Source organism: Salvelinus namaycush, chromosome 2 (assembly GCF_016432855.1).
Source record: "Salvelinus namaycush isolate Seneca chromosome 2, SaNama_1.0, whole genome shotgun sequence".
Lineage (NCBI taxonomy): Eukaryota > Metazoa > Chordata > Actinopteri > Salmoniformes > Salmonidae > Salvelinus > Salvelinus namaycush.
In genome coordinates, this window is record NC_052308.1 from 55,956,179 (window position 1) to 55,979,757 (window position 23,579).

Consider the following 23,579-nt stretch of genomic DNA (forward strand, 5'->3'; position numbering starts at 1 on the left):
TCTGGTTAGAGCCAGTTTGCTTTGTACTGTGAAGGGAGTAGTACACAGCATTGTACAAGATCTTCACTTTCTTGGCAATTTCTCGCATGGAATAGCCTTCATTTCTCAGAACAAGAATAGACTTACGAGTTTCAGAAGAAAGTCTTTGTTTCTGTCCCTTTTGAGTCTGTAATCGAACTCACAAATGCTGATGCTCCAGATACTCAACTAGTCTAAAGAAGGACAGTTTTATTGCTTCTTTAATAAGAACAACAGTTTCCAGCTGTGCTAACATAATTGCAAAAGGGTTTGCAATTTCTGTGTGCAATATCTGTGTGCTCTTTTTGTTCACTTAGTTGAGAATTCCCTGTAAGGAGAGAGACACGGAAGCCCAGCTAGCCTAGCTAGCCTAGCAGGCCGGCAGTCTCAAATGGAGGTCACTATTGAACGTTTTCAACGCTGCAGGAGCTGTGTTTATTTTGCCCTATGTGGACCGCCCGGACTTTCAATGTAGCAACTGTTTGCTTGCAGAGGACTACAGGGGCAAAGTGGCTACTCTTAGCAAACATGTAGTGAATTTACACAATTTACTGGGGAATCCACACCCGCCTACTTTTTCTTTCTCCTCTATTCCAGTAGCTGGGCGCCACTCTGGCTTGGTGGAAGTGTCGCCGCCGTGTTGGCTCTCCACAGTCAACTGGCCAGTGCTCGACATGGATCCATCCCCAAAGGTGTCTCTCTCTTCCTTGGAGAATTAAGTAATTAAGCTGCTTCTGGATGTTCTTGTTCTTGATCCTATCAACCAGCCATGGAGATATGTCACTCACCGTGGAAGTTAAAAGCAGTGGCATCTGGCAATGGGGGCCCCCTTGGCAATGGGAAGCCCGGACCGGACACAGACTTCAAACAGCTTCGCTGCCCTGGATCCAGCAAATGTACATTGTCCCAGGAGTGTTGGAAGTCATAATGTAAGTAACCTAATTCATGTCCCTTTCTAAGTCCCCGAATGCCTCTGTCGATCCTATAGCTATTGTATGCAGTAATCATGTGTATGTGAACCAGAGTTATACTGTTAGCACTGAGGCAGTGTCCTGGTAGGAAGTTCGCTGTGTGCAGCTCACCCGGCAATATCAGCTCAAACATAAATATCACTGTCATGTCTATTTCTGATAAGCCGCTCAGTAAAACAATCAAAACAATCAAGGATCCCAGAAAAGTGCAAAAAATAGCCCACACTAACATATGTAGCCCAAGAAACAAGGTTAATGAAATCGATAACTTGCTAGTAACAGATGACATTCATATACTGATTATCTCTGAAACTCACTTAGATAATTCCTTTGATGATATAGTGGTATCAATATGGTTATAACATCTAGAGAAAAGACAGAAATACCAAAGGAGGTGGTGTTGCGGTCTATATTCAGAGCCATATTCCAGTAAATCTTCGAGAGGATCTCATGTCAAATATTGTTGAAGTAATATGACTTTATTCAATGGTGACCTGCGCAGGGGAGACCTTTTCTGGACGCAGCCAGCATTGGACTCTCTTAGACACAAATACATTTTAGCTTAAATAGGCAAGGAACATCAGCACACTCCTCTCTACTGATTTTTCTTGGTAAGCTTATCTACTATGTACTGGAAGACCCCCCCCCCCCCTTCAATGTATAACACATGTGGGATTGCCTCATTTCATACTCCCCTTTAACTTGGATAATAGCTTTAGAGCACACAGTACAGTTGTCTAACACAATTGTCATTCATCTTAGTTTCCCCTTTTGTGCCATGGAGACTTCCATAAGCACAACTATACTAGCAATGTTGTTTATATTCAGAACCACATTGCTGTAAAGCTTAGAGACAATCTAATGTTAAATACTGTTGAAGTAATATGGCTACAGGTTCATCTGCCTCATCTGAAGCCCATTCTTGTGGGAAGCTGCTATAGACCACCAAGTGCTAACAATCAGTATCTGGATAATATGTGTGAAATGCTTGATAATGTATGTGATATCAACTGAGATGTATATTTTCTGGGTGATTTAAATATTCATTGGCTTTCATCAAGCTGCCCATTCAAGAAAAAGCTTCAAACTGTAACCAGTGCCTGCAAACTGGTTCAGGTTATCAACCTACCAGGGTAGTTACAAACAGCACAGGAATTAAATCATCAACATCTATTGATCACATCTTTACTAATGCTGCAGAAATGTGCTTGAAAGCAGTATCCAAATCCATAGGATGTAGTGATCACAATATAGCAGGCATATCTAAGAAAACCGAAGATCCAAAGGCTGGGCCTAATATAGCGTATAAGAGATCATACAATACGTTTTGTAGTGATTCCTATGTTGTTGATGTAAAGAATATGTGTTGCTCCGTGGTGTGTAATGAGGAGCAAACAGATGCTGCACTTGACACATTTACGAAACAAATTGCTTATCACAGTTACTAATAAGTATGCATCCATTAAGAAAATTACTGTAAAAACTGATAAATCCCAGTGGATTGACGAGGAATTGAAAAATTGTATGGTTGAGAGGGATGAGGCAAAAGGAATGGCAAATAAGTCTGGCTGCACAACCGATTGGCAAATGTACTGCAAACTGAGAAATCATATGACTAAACTGAATAAAAAGAAGAAACTATACTATGAAACAAAGATAAATTACATAAAGAATGATAGTAGTCCTCCCGGGTGGCGCACTGGTCTAGGGCACTGCATCGCAGTGCTAGCTGCGCCACCAGAGTCTCTGGGTTCGCGCCCAGGCTCTGTCGCAGCCGGTCGCAACCGGGAGGTCCGTGGGGCGACGCACAATTGGCATAGCGTCGTCCGGGTTAGGGAGGGTTTGGCCGGTAGGGATATCCTTGTCTCAGTATGTAAAAAAAAATAATGTAATAAAATGTATGCACTCTACTGTAAGTCGCTCTGGATAAGAGCGTCTGCTAAATGACTAAAATGTAAATAGTAAAAAGCTTTGAAGAACCTTCAATGACATTTTGGGAGAAAAGGCAAACTCAGCTCCATCTTTCATTGATTCTGATGACTCATTCATTACCAAACCGACTGATATTGCCAACTACTTTAAGGATTTTTTCATTGGCAAGATTAGCAAAGAATTCTGTAAAGTGAGTGTGGAAGAGGTGAAAAAAGTATTGTTGTCTATCAACAATGACAAGACAGTGGGGTCTGACAACTTGGATGGAAAATTACTGAGGATAATAGCAGACAATATTGCCACTCCTACTTGCCATATCTTCAATTTTAGTCTACTAACAGAAAGTGTGTGCCCTCAGGCCTGGAGGGAAGCAAAAGTCATTCCGCTACCTAAGAATAGCCGACCAATCAACCTTTTACCAACCCTTAGTAAAGTTTTGGAAAAAATTGTTTGACCAGATACAAGGCTATTTTACAGTAAACAAATTGACAACGGACTTTCAGAACGCTTATAGGGAAGGACATTCAACAAGCAAAGCACTTACACAAATGACTGATGATTGGCTGAGAGAAATTGATGATAAAAGGATTGGGGGGCTGTTTTGTTAGACTTTAGTGCAGCTTTTGACATTATCGATCATAGTCTGCTGCTGGGAAAAACATATGTGTTATGGCTTTACACCCCCTGCTATATTATGGAAAAATAGTTACCTGTCTAACAGAACACAAAGGGTGTTCTTTAATGGAAGCCTCTCCAACAAAATCCAGGTAGAACCAGGAATTCCCCAGGGCAGCTGTCTAGCCCCCTTACTTTTTTCAATCTTTACTAACTGAAATAACCGCAACACTTAACAAAGAGCTGCAGTTAGTTTCGGAATGCATAGCAAGGAATAAGTTGGTCCTAAATATTTGAAAAACTGAAAGCATTGTATTTGGGACAAATGGTTCACTAAACCCTAAACCTCAAATAAATCTTGTAATAAATAAGTTGTGACTAAACTGCTTGGAGTAACCCTGGATTGTAAACTGTCATGGTCAAAACATATTGATACAAAATTAGCTAAGCTGGGAAGAAGTCTATCAATAATAAAGCACTGGTCTACCTTCTTAACTGCACTATCCACAAGCCAGGTCCTACAGGCTCTAGTTTTGTCGCACCTGGACTACTGTTCAGTCTTGTGGTCAGTTGCCACAAAGAGGGACATAGGAAAATTGCAATTGGCTCAGAACAGGGCAGCACGGCTGGCCCTTGGATGTACACAGAGAGAAAACATGAATAATATGCATGTCAATCTCTCCTGGCTCAAAGTAGAGGAGAGCCTGACTTCATCACTACTTGTATTTGTGAGAGGTATTGACATGATGAAAGCACCGAGCTGTCTGTTTAAACGACTAGCACACATCTCAGACACCCATGCATACCCCACAAGACATGCCACAAGAGGATCTCTTTATAGTCCCCAAGTCCTGAACAGACTATGGGAGACGCACAGTACTACATAGAGCCATGACTACATGGAACTCTATTCCAAATTAGGTAACTGATGCAAGCAGTAGAATCAGATTTAAAAAGCAGGTAAAAATACACCTTATGGAACAGCGGGGACTGTGAAGTAACACAAACATAGGCACAGCCACATGGATACAAACACCCACGATAACATACGCACTATGCACACACGTACACATGGATTTTGCGTTGTAGATATGTGGTAGTGGAGTATTTAAAAAAAAAAAAAAAAAAATCACCTTTATTTAACCAGGTTGTAACGCTCGTCTTCCCCCTCGTCTGAAGAGGAGCAAGGATCGGACCAAAACGCAGCGTGGGTTGAATACATAATAATTTTAATAATAATAATGAAGACGAAAAAACACTTGAACAAACTACAAAATAATAAACGATGTTAACAGACCTGAACTTGAGAACGCATAAAACATGAAAGCACGAACAGGAACACATGAACGAAACGAAACGAAACGAAACAGTACCGTGTGGCAAACAAACACAGACACAGCAACAATTACCCACAAATAAACAGTGAGAACAGCCTACCTTAATATGGTTCTCAATCAGAGGAAACGTAAAACACCTGCCCCTGATTGAGAACCATATCAGGCTAGTTGACAATGAACCCAACATAGAAACACATAACATAGAATGCCCACTCAGCTCACGTCCTGACCAACTAAACAATACAGAACAAAGGAAATAAGGTCATACTTAGGCAGCCCTTTTTCCCACCTTCAGTTGTGGGATCTTGTCTTTGTATAGTTGCTGTTTAGCGCTACAGAGCTTTACGTTCGTTTTGTTGTTTTTGGTGTCATTTGAAAATAAAGTAAAATGTACGCGTACTACGCTGCACTTTGGTCTTCATCTATCAACGAGCGTAACATGAGGTGAGATAAGGGAGGTAAAGACAAAAAAAGGCCATGGTGGCGAAGTAAATACAGTGGGGCAAAAAAGTATTTAGTCAGCCACCAATTGTGCAAGTTCTCCCACTTAAAAAGATGAGAGAGGCCTGTAATTTTCATCATAGGTACACTTCAACTATGACAGACAAAATGAGAATTTTTTTTTCTCCAGAAAATCACATTGTAGGATTTTTAATGAATTTATTTGCAAATTATGGTGGAAAACTTTTGTTATTGACCAAATACTTATTTATCTCAATACTTTGTTATATACCCTTTGTTGGCAATGACAGAGGTCAAAGGTTTTCTGTAAGTCTCCACAAGGTTTTCACACACTGTTGCTGGTATTTTGACCCATTCCTCCATGCAGATCTCCTCTAGAGCAGTGATGTTTTGGGGCTGTTCCTGGGCAACACGGACTTTCAACTCCCTCCAAAGATTTTCTATGGGGTTGAGATCTGGAGACTGGCTAGGCCACTCCAGGACCTTGAAATGCTTCTTACGAAGCCACTCCTTCGTTGCCCGGGCGGTGTGTTGGGATCAATCGGAATATTTACAAATGGTCCCCATGGGACTGGCAGTTGAGACAAATAAGTGGTTATTTGTTTTGCTACATCATGTTGTTGATAATTAAACGTTGTGCACACCTTATGCTGCGATAGTAAATTTTTGACTTGTACTAACCATTCCTCCTTTGGACAGGTGACTCACACTGCGATACATGCGTCCAAGGTAACCCAACATTACTGGTAGCTAATCGTTCAAAGGTTGTACCTTCCTCAGTAAAACCCTACCCATATGTATCCAACAGAGTATGAAATTGCAATAATTTGTTACAGTAATCAACCAGTAGCCACTAATCCAGAGTAGTTTGTTATCGGCTGGAGTACACAACAGTGCCTTCTCTCTCAATCTTGGGAGGAAACCCTCCCTAACCAGGGAGCTCAAGAGATTCCTACAAAAATGTCATTTGTTTCAGAAACCACCTGCAGGATGACATTTCAAGTGTGAAATCATATGACACCTCTCCACAAAATATAAATGAGGGCACAGGAATGTGTAGGAGTAGTTTTTCTCTACCACTCCCCTACATCTCACCCCTTGGCAGTGTAACTCAATATTTCTTCGGAAGGAAAAATCGAATAAAATTACAAATTAAAATAAAACCCGAATAACAAACAAAATTAGAATTACAAACCCTGATAAATTCACAAGGACATTATTGTAACCCATAAGGGGATTTAAGGAATAGACTAGACAGGTTTCTTTCACATCACTCATGCGCTTGTTTTGTGTCAGTAGCTTACCCGCCCCTTCTGTTGTACTTTCTTAACAATTCAGGGGCAGCGTTCTGTCTCGTTCTTGCCCGTCCGACTCCAAATTAGAACTATTGATCAATTATAAAGGGTAAAAATACAATAAAAAATGAGGAAGCAAATACCAACAAACAAAAAAACATAGAAAAACAACAATACTTCTTTCCCTTTACTTCAGACTCATTGTTTTAAAACATTTTTTTTAAATTCTGCACCAGGTTTACATTGTTTTTCAGTACCTTTTTCATCAGGAGAACTGACATGCACGGTATGCACCCAAAATTCTGACAATAGATACTGTACTTCAGAACATTTCATTTGTGTGCCCTTTAAGGTGCATCCTTTCTCACCCGTGAAGAACATACTAACCCCCCCCCCCCCCCAAAAAAAATAGTAAACCACACCCAATAAATCAGACACCGTATTAACATTATTAACAAATATTCCTAATGGGTGGGTTGTGTGTGTGGTAAAACATAGGGGCAAAAACTAACAAATGGCCAGGCAGTTCTTAATTGGGAGCTCCCTTAACAGCCGGATCCAGGTACCTTTATACTTTATAGAACTGCAGAATGTCACTAACTGCTCTCCCAAGGCACCATCCTCAGGAAGTATTTCAAAGGTAGAGAGAGATACAGAATCATTGATAAACTCATCAGAATACTTGACAGGTGACACCCCATCCTCTACTGGAAAATGAAATAAACATTCTTAGTTTTCACTATGCAAAATAATAATCAGTCCTAAAAGTAAAAAATTTTTTTTTTTTACTTTCCATTTAATTTCTTTCTCACTTTCACTCGTCTACATATCTGTTTACTTCAACTCCGACTCTTCCATCCCTTTCCAACAAGAAAGCCCTCAATCACCATCACTTACATCTCTCATCCACTCTAACACTTCTTTCCCTCTACAATCTCTACTATACTCTAGCTCTCTCGGGTGTGAGTCGCCTCTCACCCAGCTAGATGTGGTGTCCGAGGTATAAGACGGTTTTATGGCACAGCTGTAACTTCTTTTTGGAGGAGTTGTGACCATTATTCAATACTTCAGTTAGGACGGTGATAACGTCTCTCTCATGAGTATCTTTGTCTATATAAGTTCCATCCGCTTGCTGGACAGCTGTGACAATTGGTACTATTCGCTGTGGGTGTTGAGACAGTTTTTCCTTGTCTGAGGATTGGCTAGATCTAGTATTATATGGTCTGGGTGTGTTTTTAGTGCTACCTATTTGTGTTTTAACTTCATCCAGATGTTCTTTGAGTTGTTCTTTGAGTTGTTCATATGAGTTCTCAATGTCCTCATAGTTTGGCTGGGAATCTTTCAGTAGATCTAGGTTTGGGTAGACTGATTGGATTTCCTCTCCTCCTACTGCCTCATGGGACTGGAGCTGAGCTTGGTGTAGAAACGGATTCCTATTGGAATGAGATCTCTGGCTTGCAATAAGATCCTATGTTGCTTGGGGAGAATAGTCAGGGGTGCTGTGTGGGGGGGAGGCTGACAGCCTGACACATTTTTGGCTCAGCGTCTTAATTTTTCTCTGGGTTTAGTTCCTGCCTCAGTTTATCTTCCCTACGCTAACGTTTATTTTGTTCGCATTTTGCACAGAATGTATCTACTAATAAGTAGTCCAGAGATGTGGAGCCTTTTTGTGTCTGCGTTGTGTTTCTCCAAGGCTTTTATATCTTCCTCTTACAGACCCTTCAACTGTCCATGCAGGACTTCTTTTTATCAATCAAATATATTTATAAAGACATTTTTAAATCAGTCGATGTCACAAATTGCTATACAGAAACCCAGGCTAAAATCCCAAACAGCAAGCAATGCAGATGTAGAAGCATGGTGGCTAGGAAACCTAGGAGGCAGGAACCTAGGAAGAAACCTAGAGAGGAACCAGGCTCTAAAGGGTGGCCAGTCCTCTTCTGGCTGTGCCGGGTGGAGATTATAACAGTACATGGACAAGATGGTCAAACGTTCATAGATGACCAGCAGGGTCAAATAATAATAATCACAGTGGCTGTAGAGGGTGCAACAGGTCAGCACCTCAGGAGTAAATGTCAGTTGGCTTTTCATAGCCGATCATCCAGAGTTAGAGACAGCAGGTGTGGTGAACAGGTCAGGGTTCCATAGCTGCAGGCAGAAGAGTTTAAACTGGAGCAGCAGCACGACCAGTTGGACTGGGGACAGCAAGGAGTCATCAGGCCAGGTAGTTCTGAGGCATGGTCCTAGGGCTCAGGTCTTCCGAGAGGAGAAAGAGAAAGAGAGAGAATTAGAGGGAGCATACTTAAATTCACACAGGACACCAGATAAGACAGGAGAAATACTCCAGATATAACAGACTGACCCTAGCCCCCCGACACAAACTATTGCAACATAATTACTGGAGGCTGAGACAGGAGAGGTCGGGAGACATTGTGACTAGACCCCCGGACAGGGCCAAACAGGCAGGATATAACCCCACCCACTTTGCCAAAGCACAGCCCCCACACCACTACAGGGATATCTTCAACCACCAACTTACTACTCTGAGACAAAGCTGAGTATAGCCCACGAAGATCTCCCCCACGGCACAAACCCGAGGGGGGCGCCAACCCGGACAGGAAGATCACATCAGTGACTCAACCCCTCCTAGGGACGGCGTGGAAGAGCACCAGTAAGCCAGTGACTCAGCCCCTGTAATAGGGTTAGAGGCAGAGAATCCCAGTGGAGAGAGGGGAACCGGCCAGGCAGAGACAGCAAGGGCGGTTCGTTGCTCCAGTGCCTTTCCGTTCACCTTCACACCCCTGGGCCAGACTACACTCAATCATAGGACCTTGTCAGAGTCTATCTAGAAGATAGCGAAGGAGTCAGGCGCAGGACAGGTAAGAGTAAAAGAACACTGTATTTACTGAATCCAAGAACGTAACAAAAATCCCATTATAAAACAAGGACAAAACAGGACTCGAACTCCAACACGAAAGACAATCACGCACAAAACAGAAAGGGAAACCAGAGGGTTAAATAAGGAACATAATTATGAGATGGGAACCAGGTGTGTAAACAGATAAAACAAAAGGAAAAATGAAACATGGATCGGTGGCAGCTAGAAAGCCGGTGACGTCGACCGCCGAACACCGCCCGAACAAGGAGAGGGAACAACTTCGGTGGAAGTCGTGACAGACCTACTGAAGAGATGAGTCTTCAATAAAGACTTAAATGTCGAGACCGAGTCTGCGTCTCTCACATGGATAGGCAGACCATTCCATAAAAATGTAGCTCTATAGGAGAAAGCCCTGCCTCCAGCTATTTGCTTAGAAATTCTAGGGACAATAAGGAGGCCTGCGTCTTGTGACCGTAGCGTATGTGTAGATATGTACGGCAGGACCAAATCGGAAAGATAGGTAGGAGTAAGGCCATGTAATGCTTTTTTTGCAGTAAAACCTTGAAATCATCCCTAGCCTTAAAAGGAAGGCTAGCACTGGAATAATATGATCACATTTTTTGTTCTAGTCAAGATTCTAGCAGCCGTGTTTAGCACTAACTGAAGTTTTATTTAGTGCTTTATCCAGGTAGCCGGGAAGGAGAGCATTGCAGTAGTCTAATCTAGAAGTGACAAAAGCATGGATCCATTTTTCTACATAATTTTTGGACAGAAAGTTTCAGATTTTTGCAATGTTAACGTAGATGGAAAAAAGCTGTCCTTGAAATAGTCTTGATATGTTCGTTAAAGGAGAGATCAGGGCCAGAGTAACGCCGAGGTCCTTCAGTTTTATTTGAGACGACTGTACAATGATCAAGATTAATTGTCAGATCCAAAAGAAGATTGCTTTGTTTCTTGGGAAACAAAAGTACTAGAAAATACTAGAACTAGCATCTCTGTTTTGTCCGAGTTTAAAAGTAAAAATGCTTGCGTTTGCACAACTGTACCACTCACATCTACAGTGCATTCGGAAAGTATTCAGACCCCTTGACTTTTCCACAATTTGTTACGTTAAAGCCTTATTCTAAAATGGTTTCACAAAAAAAAAATCCTCATCAATCTACACACAATACCCCATAATGGCAATGCTTAAACAGGTTTTTAGATATTTTGGCAAATGTATTAAAAATAAAAAACAAATACCTTTATCTACATAAGTATTCATACCCTTTGCTATGAGACTCAAAATTAAGGTGCATTCTGTTTCCGTTGATCACCCTTGAGATGTTTCTACAACTTGATTGGAGTCCACCTGTGGTTAATTCAATTGATTGGACATGATTTTGGAAGGCACAGACCTGTCTATATATGGTCCCACAGTTGACAGTGCATGTCAGAGCAAAAAACCATGAGGTCAAAGGAATTGTCCGTAGAGCTACTAGACAGGATTGTGTCGAGGCACAGATCTTGGGAAGGGTACTAAAACATTTCTGCAGCATTGAAGGTCCCCAAGAACACAGTGGGCCTCCATCATTCTTAAATGGAAGAAGTTTGTAACCACCAATACTCTTCCTAGAGCTGGCCGCCCGGCCAAACTGAGCAGTTGGGGAGAAGGGCCTTGGTCAGGGAGGTGACCAAGAAACCAATGGTCACTCTGACAGAGCTCCAGAGTTCCTCTGTGGAGATGGGAAAACCTTCCAGAAGGACAACCATCTCTGCAGCACTCCACTAATCAGGCCTTTATGGTAGAGTGGCCAAACAGAAGCCAGTCCTCAGTAAAAGGCACATGACAGCCCACTTGGAGTTTGCAAAAAGGCACCTAAAGGACTCTCAGACCATGAAAAACAAGATTCTCTGGTCTGATGAAACCAAGATTGAATTCTTTGACCTGAATGCCAAGCATCACGTCTGGAGGAAACCTTGCACCATCCCTACGGTGAAGCATGATGGTGGCAGAATCATGCTGTGGGGATGTTTTTCAGCGGCAGGGACTGGGAGACTAGTTAGGATCGTTGATGAAAACCAGCTCCAGAGCGCTCAGGACCTCAGACTGGGGCAAAGGTTTACCTTCCAACAGGACATTGATCCTAAGCACACAGCCAAGACAACGCAAAAGTGGCTTCAGGACAAGTCTCTGAATGTCCTTGAGTGGCCTAGCCAGAGCCCAGACCTGCACCCGATCGAACATCTCTGGAGAGACCAGGAAATAGCTTTGCAGCAACGCTCCCCATCTAACCTGACAGAGCTTGAGAGGATCTGCAGAGAAGAATGGGAAAAACTCCCCAAATACAGGTGTGCCAAGCTTGTAGCATCATACCCAAGAAGACTCGAGGCTGTAATCGCTGCCAAAGGTGCTTCAACAAAATACTGAGTCTGAATACTTATGTAAATGTGATATTTCAGTTTATTTTTTATTTTTATATATTACAAAAATTTAGAGGGAGGAAGAAAGAGAGCCAACTCACTGGGCAAAAACTGAGTAAATCAATGTTGTTTTCACATAATTTCAACCAAAACATTCTATGTGATGTTAAAAAAAAAAATGTTATCCATGTAAGGTGATTTTATCTTTTTTTTCAGCCAACTTTTAACCTAAATCCAATGGCATTGTGACATTTTTTATTGACAACCAAATGTAAATCAAACTAGAAGTTGAACTGACGTCTGTGCCCAGTTGGATGGTTACTTGTTGAAGCCTGAGAAAGGGAGTCCTGGCTGTTGCTCCAGTCTGACTTTATGCCCCATTGCTTGCACTGTGGCGTATCATCTGCACAAGATGGTTTAGATTATGACGTGTCAGTATGTGAGAGGCTCTTTTTTTCTATCCAAAGAGGTGGAGCAGAGTTTTTTTCCCATCAACTTTTAGTTCACTTTCAAAAGACTAATGCACTTCCCAGTCATAGTAATTTGGTTCTTACAATTTGTCAATGTCATCAACCTAGTCACGGAATGCATTGCTTTTATAGTCATTAGCAGTGCCTCTGAACTAATTTCCTAAGGAAAGACTGACACTGTAGAACCAAGATTAATAAATGGAGATGAAAACAACATTTTGCTCTTAAAATGTACAGTATACAATAATTATTTAATCATGAAAAAGTAATTAATTTAGAATAATTTAGAATAATTAGAATTGTGCAATTGGGTAAATCATCTACAGTAATGACAATGTTTTTGTAAGAGGCCAGATGTGAATGCTGTATGATAAGCTGGGTGAAGAGGAGCAACAACCTCTCAGTCATACTGTATCAGTTTTAGTGCCCAAACATGGGGAATGGTTGGAGGTGGGGTCGACAGAGACAGTATTTGCCTGGGCACCTTTTGAACTGACAGACAGGATGAATGGGTGAACAAAGCAGGCTATTACTTTAGCCACAGTTTTCAAATAACTTTTATTTCTTGGGAGGGAACTTCCATGTGTGGTGACAAATTGGTACATACAAGACACATAGCAACATAGAACATATTAGTTTCAAACTTAAATGCCCACGGTGTCAAGGTGTTTTGGTGCAGTTTTAGGATTTGCCACTAGCCAATGGAAGAAGGTACTACAGTGGTTATGGCTAAGATGTGTTGTTCTTTTGTGTGGAGAGACGGCAACATGTACAGCCATGTCTGTGTCGATGCGATACGTTTGTCAGTCACATCACATGACTTGCATCCTGCTCTTTATCTCTCCCTCCAGATCCATAGAGTCTTGACATGCTCTGTCCACTCTGGCACATAGAGGGTTGGCATTGACTGTAAGAAAAACAGACTTGATCAACACTTAGGCTTATCATTTTTCAGTCATGATTTATTTTTTGGCCATAATACAAAGACCCACCCCAATCCAGAGAGGGATGTCTTCACGTGCCATGATCAATGAGTTCCCGGGTGTGTGTGCACGTGCGTGTGTATAGTTTGTGAAACTTCTGGTGTGGCCAAACAAAGAGCTTTTCACATATGAGCTGTAAAATCAGTTTCTAATAAACAAACATCGACATGTTTCGACAAATCTTGGCATCCAGTTGCATAACCATAAGGAAATGGGATTATACATTATGTCTGGTAATGTGTCCTTAAATTGATGATAATAAGGATTGGGTGAATTCCTCATAACTCATCCCATAGAGCACATAGGAAAGCTTTTGTTTGTTCCTAAAGGAATGTACAACAGAGATGTACAACAAGGGCGATAAATGATTCAAAACACATTGGTATAAGTTTGTAAAACTTAATTGCCATGCTGATTTACTGCTTGTGTGTTTTCTTCCAATGAAAAAGGGTAGATACCACTTAAAACCCATAAGATACAATTATTCATAACATGTTCATATCCAGGATGTGAACCATACTGTATATGGATTTGAAGCATTGCATATCATCTCTGTAATTATTGCACAGAAAAACCTGAGGGAAACATTAGGGTGTGATGTTGACTTTACATCATCAACTTTAATTCACGCTGACCTTTATTGTCTTCCTTCTTATACAGTGTACGGTTTCCCTTTGGTTCCATGTCTTCAGATCAACCATGACTGTCATTGTTTTTTCACATTTTGGAAGGGCTAATGTAACCCAGATAAATGTAAAATGCTCTCCAGAGCACTTGGAAGGAGTAAGGAGGTTTCAAGGAGGGACCTCGGCTTTAACGAGGACTGCTCTGTAGTGTTTTTGCCACGTGTGGGACGGAAGGTACCCAAGCCAAGAGCTCAAAAGTTGAACACTACAACTGATATAACTCCTCCCCCAAAGGAGAATTCCTCTGTTGATGCGTGTGGAAAACATTCTGTTTCCTCATCAAAAAGTCCATGGTCTTTACCACTTTACAAAATCTGATGGAGATTTGAAAGTATTTTCAAGGGTAACACAATCATTAATTGGACCAGGGAGAACCTAAGATTCTCAACATGGGAGAGGGCAAGAAAACATGAGTGTTTGTCCTGAGGGAGTTTGAATTCACAATAGCAGAGACATGACAGATTTCCCTGTGCTTCCTCTGCTCCTTAATAATTTATTTGCCAAAGGGAGATCTCCTCCAGTGCAAATGTAGAGGTCACCTGATGAAATCTCCTAAATGAAACACAAAAAACCCCAAGAAAAACGACCATAAGAACATGTTCGTGCTGCTGAAAAGATGTGCAAGAATCTTCATACAAGGCCGATTCAAGCAAACGTGTCATTGGGTCTAACGATAGTCTCACGACAAACTGTGCATGTGCAGACCGTCAAATCAAAGCCAGTCCTTAAATATAAATTCGTTTTTGACGTAAATGAAAACGTGTCAGTTTGTCACTTTCACACGGTTTGAGTAATAAAATGTTCAGCTACTTATAACATTGGCTCAATTCTAGGTTGTGCCTTTTTAAACATTTTGAAAATTAACAGCTAAAATAATGTCACTTCTCTCATTGACTTCTCAAAACCCAGCCGGCCTAGTCTGCTTCGCAAGCGTTCCTGGAAGTCTCACGATGTTGTGCCTCTGGGTTTAGAAACTGTGGCTACAGTTTTATGTCAATAGAAACAGACAGAAACAGCCAAGCTGCCTTTTGTGCCATACTTACTATCCCACTGTCTGTCATGAGAATGGTGCATTTAAGCCACAGTAATAGCTAGTAACAGCCTTAGAGAAAGGATATTGAGACATAAAGAGAGTGAGTGGTGAGGTACTGACAAAGAGGGAGAGGTAGTATCCTGGGGATTTTATGAGCGAGCTAGTGAGCTTGGTGGATGGGAAGGAAGGAAAGGAAGGAAAATTGCCACATGAACCACAAATAATTTGTACTGCTACAGTGGCAAATATTAAAATAAAAGCTTATTCCAAATTAAACAAAACACCCCCACCTTTGTGTCATGGTTTAAACAAAGAAAAATCTCCATGTGGCTGAGCTTCTCATCCCGGTACAGTCCCGTATCTCAGGCCCTTTACAGGTGTTCCAACTTTTCTTTCTACAAAAAAGGTTATTTTGTCAGCAAGACACATAAATTAATTCAGCCTACAAGAATGTAGACCCAATGACAATCACCGTTTTTGTAAAAGATGTCTCTTTCCATTCATCAAATGGATGCTGGAATTATTTTGGACTGGACGAACATGCACAGGTAGCCTACTTTTTGAACTGATTTGTTTGACAATAAGATGAAAACATCTTATTGTGTTCATGCCAAATAAATATGTAATGCATAGATTTTTACAAAAAATTCTAAAAACTGTTTTTGCTTAGTCATTATTGGGTATTGTGTGTAGATTGATGTGGAATTATTTTTGTTTAATACATTTTATAATACGGCTATAGTGTAACAACAATTGGAAAAAGGGAATTGGTCTAAATACTTTCCGAATGCACTGTATGTAAGCACTCTTTCTGATTGTAATGGGAACCCGGCTAAATTCTGGAAAACTGTCATATCCCTGAAGTGTTCTACTTCCTCCTCTTTGCCACAACAAACTAATTCAGACACTGGCCTCATTACCTAAGAAAATGCCATCATTGATGCATTTAATCACCATTTTATTTCAACTGGCTATCTCTGAGAAAGAACATCTAAGCCTATTCACAATGATACTGGGCTGGAAACTGATAGGGGAAACTTTCTGAATGATCAGAGAAATTATATTCCAAACTTTTCATTTAGTCTATTTAAAGAAAAAGAAGTCCTGGATTATGCTTTAGACAATCAAATGAAATGTGCTGCTTTGTTTGTGGAGTTGTCAAAAGCATTTGATACTGTTGATCATGCTATTTTATTGAATAAGTTGTCCTCGATAGGCCTGATCGAGGCCTATTAACACCTGTTAATGGTTTCATGATAATCTTAGTGACGGAACAAAGGCCATCGTGATTGATGGGGTTAAGTCTGAATTTCTTAAAGTGCATAAAGGTGGAACCTGTTCTCTTCACTATTTATATAAACACCATTGGTCAATCTGTTAAAAATTCTAAACTTCATCTATATGCAGATGATACTATGATGTATGCTATTGCCCCGACTGTTGGACACTGCAGCAGTGGAAACGCGTTCTTTGGAGTGACAAATCTGGGTGTGGTGGATGCCAGGAGAAAGCTACCTGACCGAATGCATAGTGACAACTGTAAAGTTTGGTGGAGGAGGAATAATGGTCTGGGGTTGTTTTTCATGGTTCGGGCTAGGCCAGTGAAGGGAAATCTTAACGCTACAGTATACAATTACATTTTAGACTATTCTGTGCTTCCAACTTTGTGGCAAAAGTTTGAGGAAGGCCCTTTCCTGTTTCAGCATGACAATGCCCCGTGCACAAAGCGAGGTCCATACACAAATGGTTTGTTGAGATTGGTGTGGAAAAACTTGACTGGCCTGCACAGAGCCCTGACCTCAACAGAACTGAACACCTTTGGGATGAATTGGAACCAACTGCGAGCCAGGCCTAATCGTCCAACATCAGTGCCCGACCTCACTAATGCTCTTGTGGCTGAATGGAAGCAAGTTCCCGCAGCAATGTTCCAACATCTAGTGGAAAGCCTTCCCAGAATAGTGGAGGCTGTTATGGCCGCAAAGGGGGGACCAACTCCATATTAATACCCATGATTTTGGAATAAGGTGTTCGACGAGCAGGTGTCCACATACTTTTGGTAATGTAGTGTAGCTGACGGTAGTACTGTTGGCCTTGCAGTGGGTGAACGAAATTTAGCCAGACAGGGTTGTTGTGTGTTCTGATTCATGTGCTGTATGGATGAGTCTGAAGTCTTTTAGTTCATGGAGAAGACAATACATGCTATATGAGGTACTCCAAATTCATGCCCAGGTGAAACAGATGGGTGTCCAGATAAGTTTTGCTTGGGTCCCAGCCCGTGGGGAGGAGTAGATATGCTAGCTAAACAGGCCCTTAGGAGAGAGGTGGATGTGCCAATGAGCAAGGTGTAGGCTAAGGAAATTATATGGACAATGGTGGTGCAGAGATGGCAGGAGCAGTGGAACAGAGACACTAAGACAGGTATCTTTTCGAAGTACAGAGTAAAGTCGGGGAGGATGGAAGGAAGAGATATAAGAGCGGAGGCCATCTTTACAAGGATAAGGGTGGGACACAGACAGTTGAATAAGACATTAAATGTGATAGGAAATCATCCAACAAAGGTTGATTACTACCAGGAAAGAGAGACAGTGGAGCATGTGCTGATACAGTGTGGGCAGTATCATAGGGAAAGAGAGATAGATCCAGTATGAGGGAGAAGGGGATAAAGGAATTGAGTTGAAAGAGCATACTGAGTAGAACATTAGATACAGTCTCAAATAATTTATATTTTTAAGAGAAACGGGCCTGGCACTCCACTCCAGTGCAATAGGTGGCGGTAATGCTGCACCATAACGTTGGATGCCTAGCGCCAAAAAACGAAACCGCAGTAGAATAAGTGCGCATGAACGATTGTGGAGTTGTCTGACGACACGACCCTCTACCGTTTTGGCAGTTAGCTGAATTCTGGCTAAATAGCGACATTTCTTGGACGCAAGTTACAACCTCGCCCCCAAAATGGCAAGTGCATTGTATATTATGTGAATACCTTGACATTCGTGTAATTTACATGCTTTGTATGGTTTATCTTATAACGCTAAGTATTTAGCTAGCTATATAGGCTACATGATGCTGGGCGTTGCCATAGCCAGTTAGCTTGGCTTCGACGCTGGTGGCAAATTCCATTCGTAGAATAGCCGAAGGCAAATGCCGCGTTCAAAACAACTAGGAACTTGTGCAAAATTCCGACTGGGAGAACGTTTTGAACGGTCAACCATTTCGGAATTCGAAGTACAAATTGTATAGAGAGAAATAGTCCTATAATTCCTATAACTACAACCTAAAACTTCTTAACTGGGAATATTGAAGACATGTTAAAAGGAACCACCAGCTTTCATATGTTCTCATGTTCTGAGCAAGGAACTTAAACGTTAGCTTTTTTATATGGCACTTTTACTTCTCCAACAGTGTTTTTGCATTATTTAAAACAATTGAACACGTTTAATTATTTGAGACTAAATTGATTTTATTTATGTATTCTATTAAGTTGAAATAAGTCTTCATTTAGTATTGTTGTAATTGTCATTATTACAAATATATAAAAATCGTCCGATTAATCGGTATCTGCTTTTTTTGGTCCTCCAATAATCGGTATCGGCGTTGAAAAATCATAATCGGTCGACCTCTAGTATGTGTGTGTATTAAATCCTGTAATATTCATCTGTATGCCGACGATACGGTTATGTATGCCATTGCACGGACTGTTGACCAAGCTATGTTAGAGCTGCAATCTGATTGTTACATTACAGAATGACCTTGTTGAATTAAAACGTAAATATGTTCTCTAATTCACAGCAAAATGTCTCAGATGGGCTACATATTCACTCATTGAATGGTACTCTCGTCGAGGTGGTTCCCACCTATACATACAGTGGGGAGAACAAGTATTTGATACACTGCCGATTTTGCAGGTTTTCCTACTTACAAAGCATGTAAAGGTCTGTAATTTTTTATCATAGGTACACTTCAACTGTGAGAGACGGAATCTAAAACAAAAATCCAGAAAATCACATTGTATGATTTTTAAGTAATTCATTTGCATTTTATTGCATGACACAAGTATTTGATACATCAGAAAAGCATAACTTAATATTTTGTACAGAAACCTTTGTTTGCAATTACAGAGATCATATGTTTCCTGTAGTATTTGACCAGGTTTGCACACACTGCAGCAGGGATTTTGGCCCACTCCTCCATACAGACCTTCTCCAGATCCTTCAGGTTTCGGGGCTGTCGCTGGGCAATACGGACTTTCAGCTCCCTCCAAAGATTATCTATTGGGTTCAGGTCTGGAGACTGGCTAGGGCACTCCAGGACCTTGAGATGCTTCTTATGGAGCCACTCCTTAGTTGCCCTGGCTCTGTGTTTCAGGGCCTTGTCATGCTGGAAGACCCAGCCACGACCCATCTTCAATGCTCTTACTGAGGGAAGGAGGTTGTTGGCCAAGATCTTGCGATACATAGCCCCATCCATCCTCCCCTCAATCCGGTGCAGTCGTCCTGTCCCCTTTGCAGAAAAGCATCCCCAAAGAATGATGTTTCCACCTCCATGCTTCACGGTTGGGATGGTATTCTTGGGGTTGTACTCATCATTCTAATTCCTCCAAACACGGCGAGTGGAGTTTAGACCAAAAAGCTCTATTTTTGTCTCATCAGACCACATGACCTTCTCCCATTCCTCCTCTGGATCATCCAGATGGTCATTGGCAAACTTCAGACGGGCCTGAACATGCGCTGGCTTGAGCAGGGGGACCTTGCGTGCGCTGCAGGATTTTAATCCATGACGGCGTAGTGTGTTACTAATGGTTTTCTTTGAGACTGTGGTCCCAGCTCTCTTCAGGTCATTGACCAGGTCCTGCCGTGTAGTTCTGGGCTGATCCCTCACCATCCTCATGATCATTGATGCCCCACGAGGTGAGATCTTGCATGGAGCCCCAGACAGAGGGTGATTGACCGTCATCTTGAACTTCTTCCATTTTCTAATAATTGCGCCAACAGTTGTTGCCGTGCTTCTACACCTGCATTGCTTGCTGTTTGGGGTTTTAGGCTGGGTTTCTGTACAGCACTTCGAGATATTAGCTGATGTACGAAGGGCTATATAAAATAAACTTGATTTGATTTGCCTTCTCACCAAGCTGCTTGTCTATTGTCCTGTAGCCCATCCCAGCCTTGTGCAGGTCTACAATTTTATCCCTGATGTCCTTACACAGCTCTCTGGTCTTGGCCATTGTGGAGAGGTTGGAGTTTGATTGAGTGTGTGGACAGGTGTCTTTTATACAGGTAACGAGTTCAAACAGGTGCAGTTAATACAGGTAATGAGTGGAGAACAGGAGGGCTTCTTAAAGAAAAGCTAACAGGTCTGTGAGAGCCGGAATTCTTACTGGTTGGTAGGTGATCAAATACTTATGTCATGCAATAAAATGCAAATTAATTACTTAAAAATCATACAATGTGATTTTCTGGATTTTTGTTTTAGATTCTGTCTCACAGTTGAAGTGTACCTATGATAAAAATTACAGACCTCTACATGCTTTGTAAGTAGGAAAACCTGCAAAATCGGCAGTGTATCAAATACTTGTTCTCCCCACTGTATCTGGGCATTTGGATTAAATATCTAATGTTTAAAAAACATACTGATGAGCTAGTTAAAAAGCAAAGTTTTAAAGTGGGCTTATTTATTAAATTTTATTATTGATCTTGCCTCCTCGAACAGCAGGAATCAGATTGTACAGTCAACTTTACTGCCAGTTCTTGGCCATGGTGACACCATTTACCAGAATGCAGCAGCCACTACTCTTAAACCTTTGGATGCCTTCTACCATTGCGTCCTTTGTTATATTATAGGTGACAGTTTTAATACTCATCACTGCATCCTGTATCAGAAGGTTGGCTGGACCTTACTAAAGTCCCGTAGATCACTTCATAGGAAAATTATAAGCACCCAACAAATGTATTATTATTGTTGAAAGGAAATTTTGCAGGCCGGTGGCCGCTGGCTAGATCGCTAGCCAAGTTGGCTAACAACATTCTGGTTTGGTTCTATTTCATGAAGGGAAATCATTTTAATTTAGCTAACTAACCCTACAAACAGTAGATTAACTGCTTAGCAACCACTGACCAGTCTAATACTTTGAAGCTGTGTTGGCCTGCTAACGTTAGCTAACTAGTCACTGGCTAGCTAGCTACAGTAGCTAATGTTTTTTTGTTTTTTTTCTGTCTTGTTGCAATCTTGATGATAATGCTTTTAACTTAAGGAAAGTGTGATTTTTGAATTATATTTAAAATAACTGCTGTCTTTTAGGCTGAGGTAGAGGAAACTCTCAAGAGAATTCAGGGTCAAAAAGGGGTGCAAGGAATCATCATTGTCAATGCTGAAGGTAAGCCTAATTCAATGATTACCATAGTTTAAACTGGTTAGCTATTCCATTAATAATATACTTTATTATGGTAAATCATGGCACAATTAAGTTTCTTTCAAATGTATTTAAGACTGCAATGATCTCCCACAGACTCAATGCACAATGGTTCCCTCTGCATTCCCCTCTGACATTTTCCAGGCATCCCTATCAAGACCACCCTTGACAACTCCAGCACAGTGCAGTATGCTGGACTCATTCACCAGTTAGTGATGAAGGCACGTAGCACAGTTAGGGACATTGACCCCCAGAATGACCTCACCTTCCTCAGGGTCCGCTCCAAGAAGAATGAGATTATGATTGCTCCAGGTAACTCACAATGATTGTCTCAGTCACATATAGCATGGCTTTTGAACATCGGTGTCCCCTGTAGTTGCATTACCCCCACATTTATCTTGGATGGTGAATTTTGTCAAATGCAATGCTGCAGTAGTAGTCATTTGTTGTAGAGAGGACATTGACACTACAGAAATGTTTAGAATCTGTAGAAAGTTAAGATTAGGGTTTTCAAATCAACTTTCATTTGTCACGTGCACAGGATACAGCAGGTGTAAACAGTACAGTGAAATTCTTACTTGCAAGCTCTTCTTCAACAGTGCAGTGTCAATATCAAAATAGAAATAAAGGGTTGATTAAAAAAAAAAAAAAAGTATCAATCAACAAAAATTAACACAACATGTAACCATTTCAAAGATTTTTCTGAATTACAGATTATATAAGGAAATCAGTCAATTGAAATATGGGAATACAGATATCCATATGTTGGTCACAGAATACAGTAACTTAAAAAAAAGGTAGGTGCATGGATCAGAAAACCAGTAAGTGTCTGGTGTGACCACCATTTGCCTCATGCAGTGAGACACATCTCCTTCGCAACGAGTTGATCAAGCATTTGATTGTGGCCTGTGGAATGTTGTCCCACTCTTCAACAGCTGTGCGAAGTTGCTGCATATCTGTATTCCCAGTCATGTGAAATCCATAGATTAGGGCCTAATTTATTTATTTAAATTGACTTATTTCCTTATATGAACTTTAAGTCAGTAAAATCTTTGAAATTGTTGCATGTTGCGTTTTCTATTTTTGTTCAGTGTATATTTGTTTAGAATAATACTCATTTTGCTTTCCCCTACAGATAAAGACTATTTCCTCATTGTCATTCAGAACCCTTCAGACTGAGAGGATCACCTCCACCATCTCTTTGCTGTATTAGTTTTTTCTATTTAATGGCCAAATGTTTATTCTATTGTTTTAGCAAAATGATAAGTTGTATAATAAGCTTTTGGGAGCTTGATTCAAATCATCATGGGTGGGTTGATATATGTCTGTTCACGTTTGATCATCATTGCAGTTTTATCTCCCCTGTCTGAAACGCTCTTTATTGGCACATAACCTTATAGAAGGATCGTTGACTGTCATTTTGGGGTGAAGTCCTTAAACCATTTGAAACTTTAACTTATTTATTTTGTTTTGAATCCAATAGGTTTCAACAATATTCTTTGTAAACGTTGAGCAGTGTATAACACATCTGCTTCATCATTTTATGTTGGTACCTTGTAAGGACTGATAAGATCTATACAATAAACATTTATCATACAAAAGAGCCTAAACTCTGTGACATTTCAAATGTTTATTCAGCAAAGATGTACAGCTGAATAAATCAATTCAATGCAGTGTCCACTTATATCCTGAGCTCTCACCCCCTCCCTCCCACAAATATGTACTTCAGTACTTTTCCATCACCCATGATTTATCCGTGCTCCTCCGTGCATATCACAGAACTTATCAGTCTAGAGGCCTTGAATTATTGGGAGTACACATTCCCGCAGTCCACTAAATAATTGCATTTCTCATACACTAAGAACTAACGCAATTGCATAATTCAATGCAAAAATCAACCAATCAGCGCATATTATGCGAGAGCTCGCAATTTTGACTAATCGCCGCACGTTTAGCGCATTAAAGGGTCCAATCAAAAGCGGATTCGTAATTTTGACCAATTACTGCACTGTGACCATGGAAAATGGCCCAATCTAACCACACGTCAACAAAGTGTTTCCCCCCTGGCCTGTCAGCGTATTCACGTGCGA

General features: G+C 41.0%; 1 protein-coding gene across 2 annotated transcripts; it reads left to right on the forward strand.

The window, feature by feature from the left end:
- The first annotated feature begins 613 nt into the window (after nucleotides 1–613).
- Nucleotides 614–23,099, forward strand: dynlrb1 (dynein, light chain, roadblock-type 1). Of its 2 annotated transcripts, none has more exons than XM_039015355.1 (4): nucleotides 614–947; nucleotides 21,378–21,453; nucleotides 21,634–21,801; nucleotides 22,625–23,099. In XM_039015355.1, exons 1-4 carry the CDS (start codon nucleotides 837–839, stop codon nucleotides 22,666–22,668), a joined length of 399 nt encoding a protein of 132 aa, XP_038871283.1. In that variant the 5' UTR covers nucleotides 614–836; the 3' UTR covers nucleotides 22,669–23,099. The 2 variants fall into 2 exon arrangements, with proteins under 2 accessions (XP_038871283.1, XP_038871287.1); XM_039015359.1 differs by lacking the exon at nucleotides 614–947 and adding an exon at nucleotides 17,904–18,038.
- Nucleotides 23,100–23,579: the final 480 nt, after the last annotated feature.

Coding starts and splice junctions, on each gene's coding strand:
- dynlrb1 (XM_039015355.1), top strand. CDS start 837: ATGGGGGCCCCCTTGGCAATGGGAAGCCCGGACCGGACACAGACTTCA. Junction 948..21,377: donor GGAGTGTTGGAAGTCATAAT/GTAAGTAACCTA, acceptor GCTGTCTTTTAG/GCTGAGGTAGAGGAAACTCT. Junction 21,454..21,633: donor CATCATTGTCAATGCTGAAG/GTAAGCCTAATT, acceptor GACATTTTCCAG/GCATCCCTATCAAGACCACC.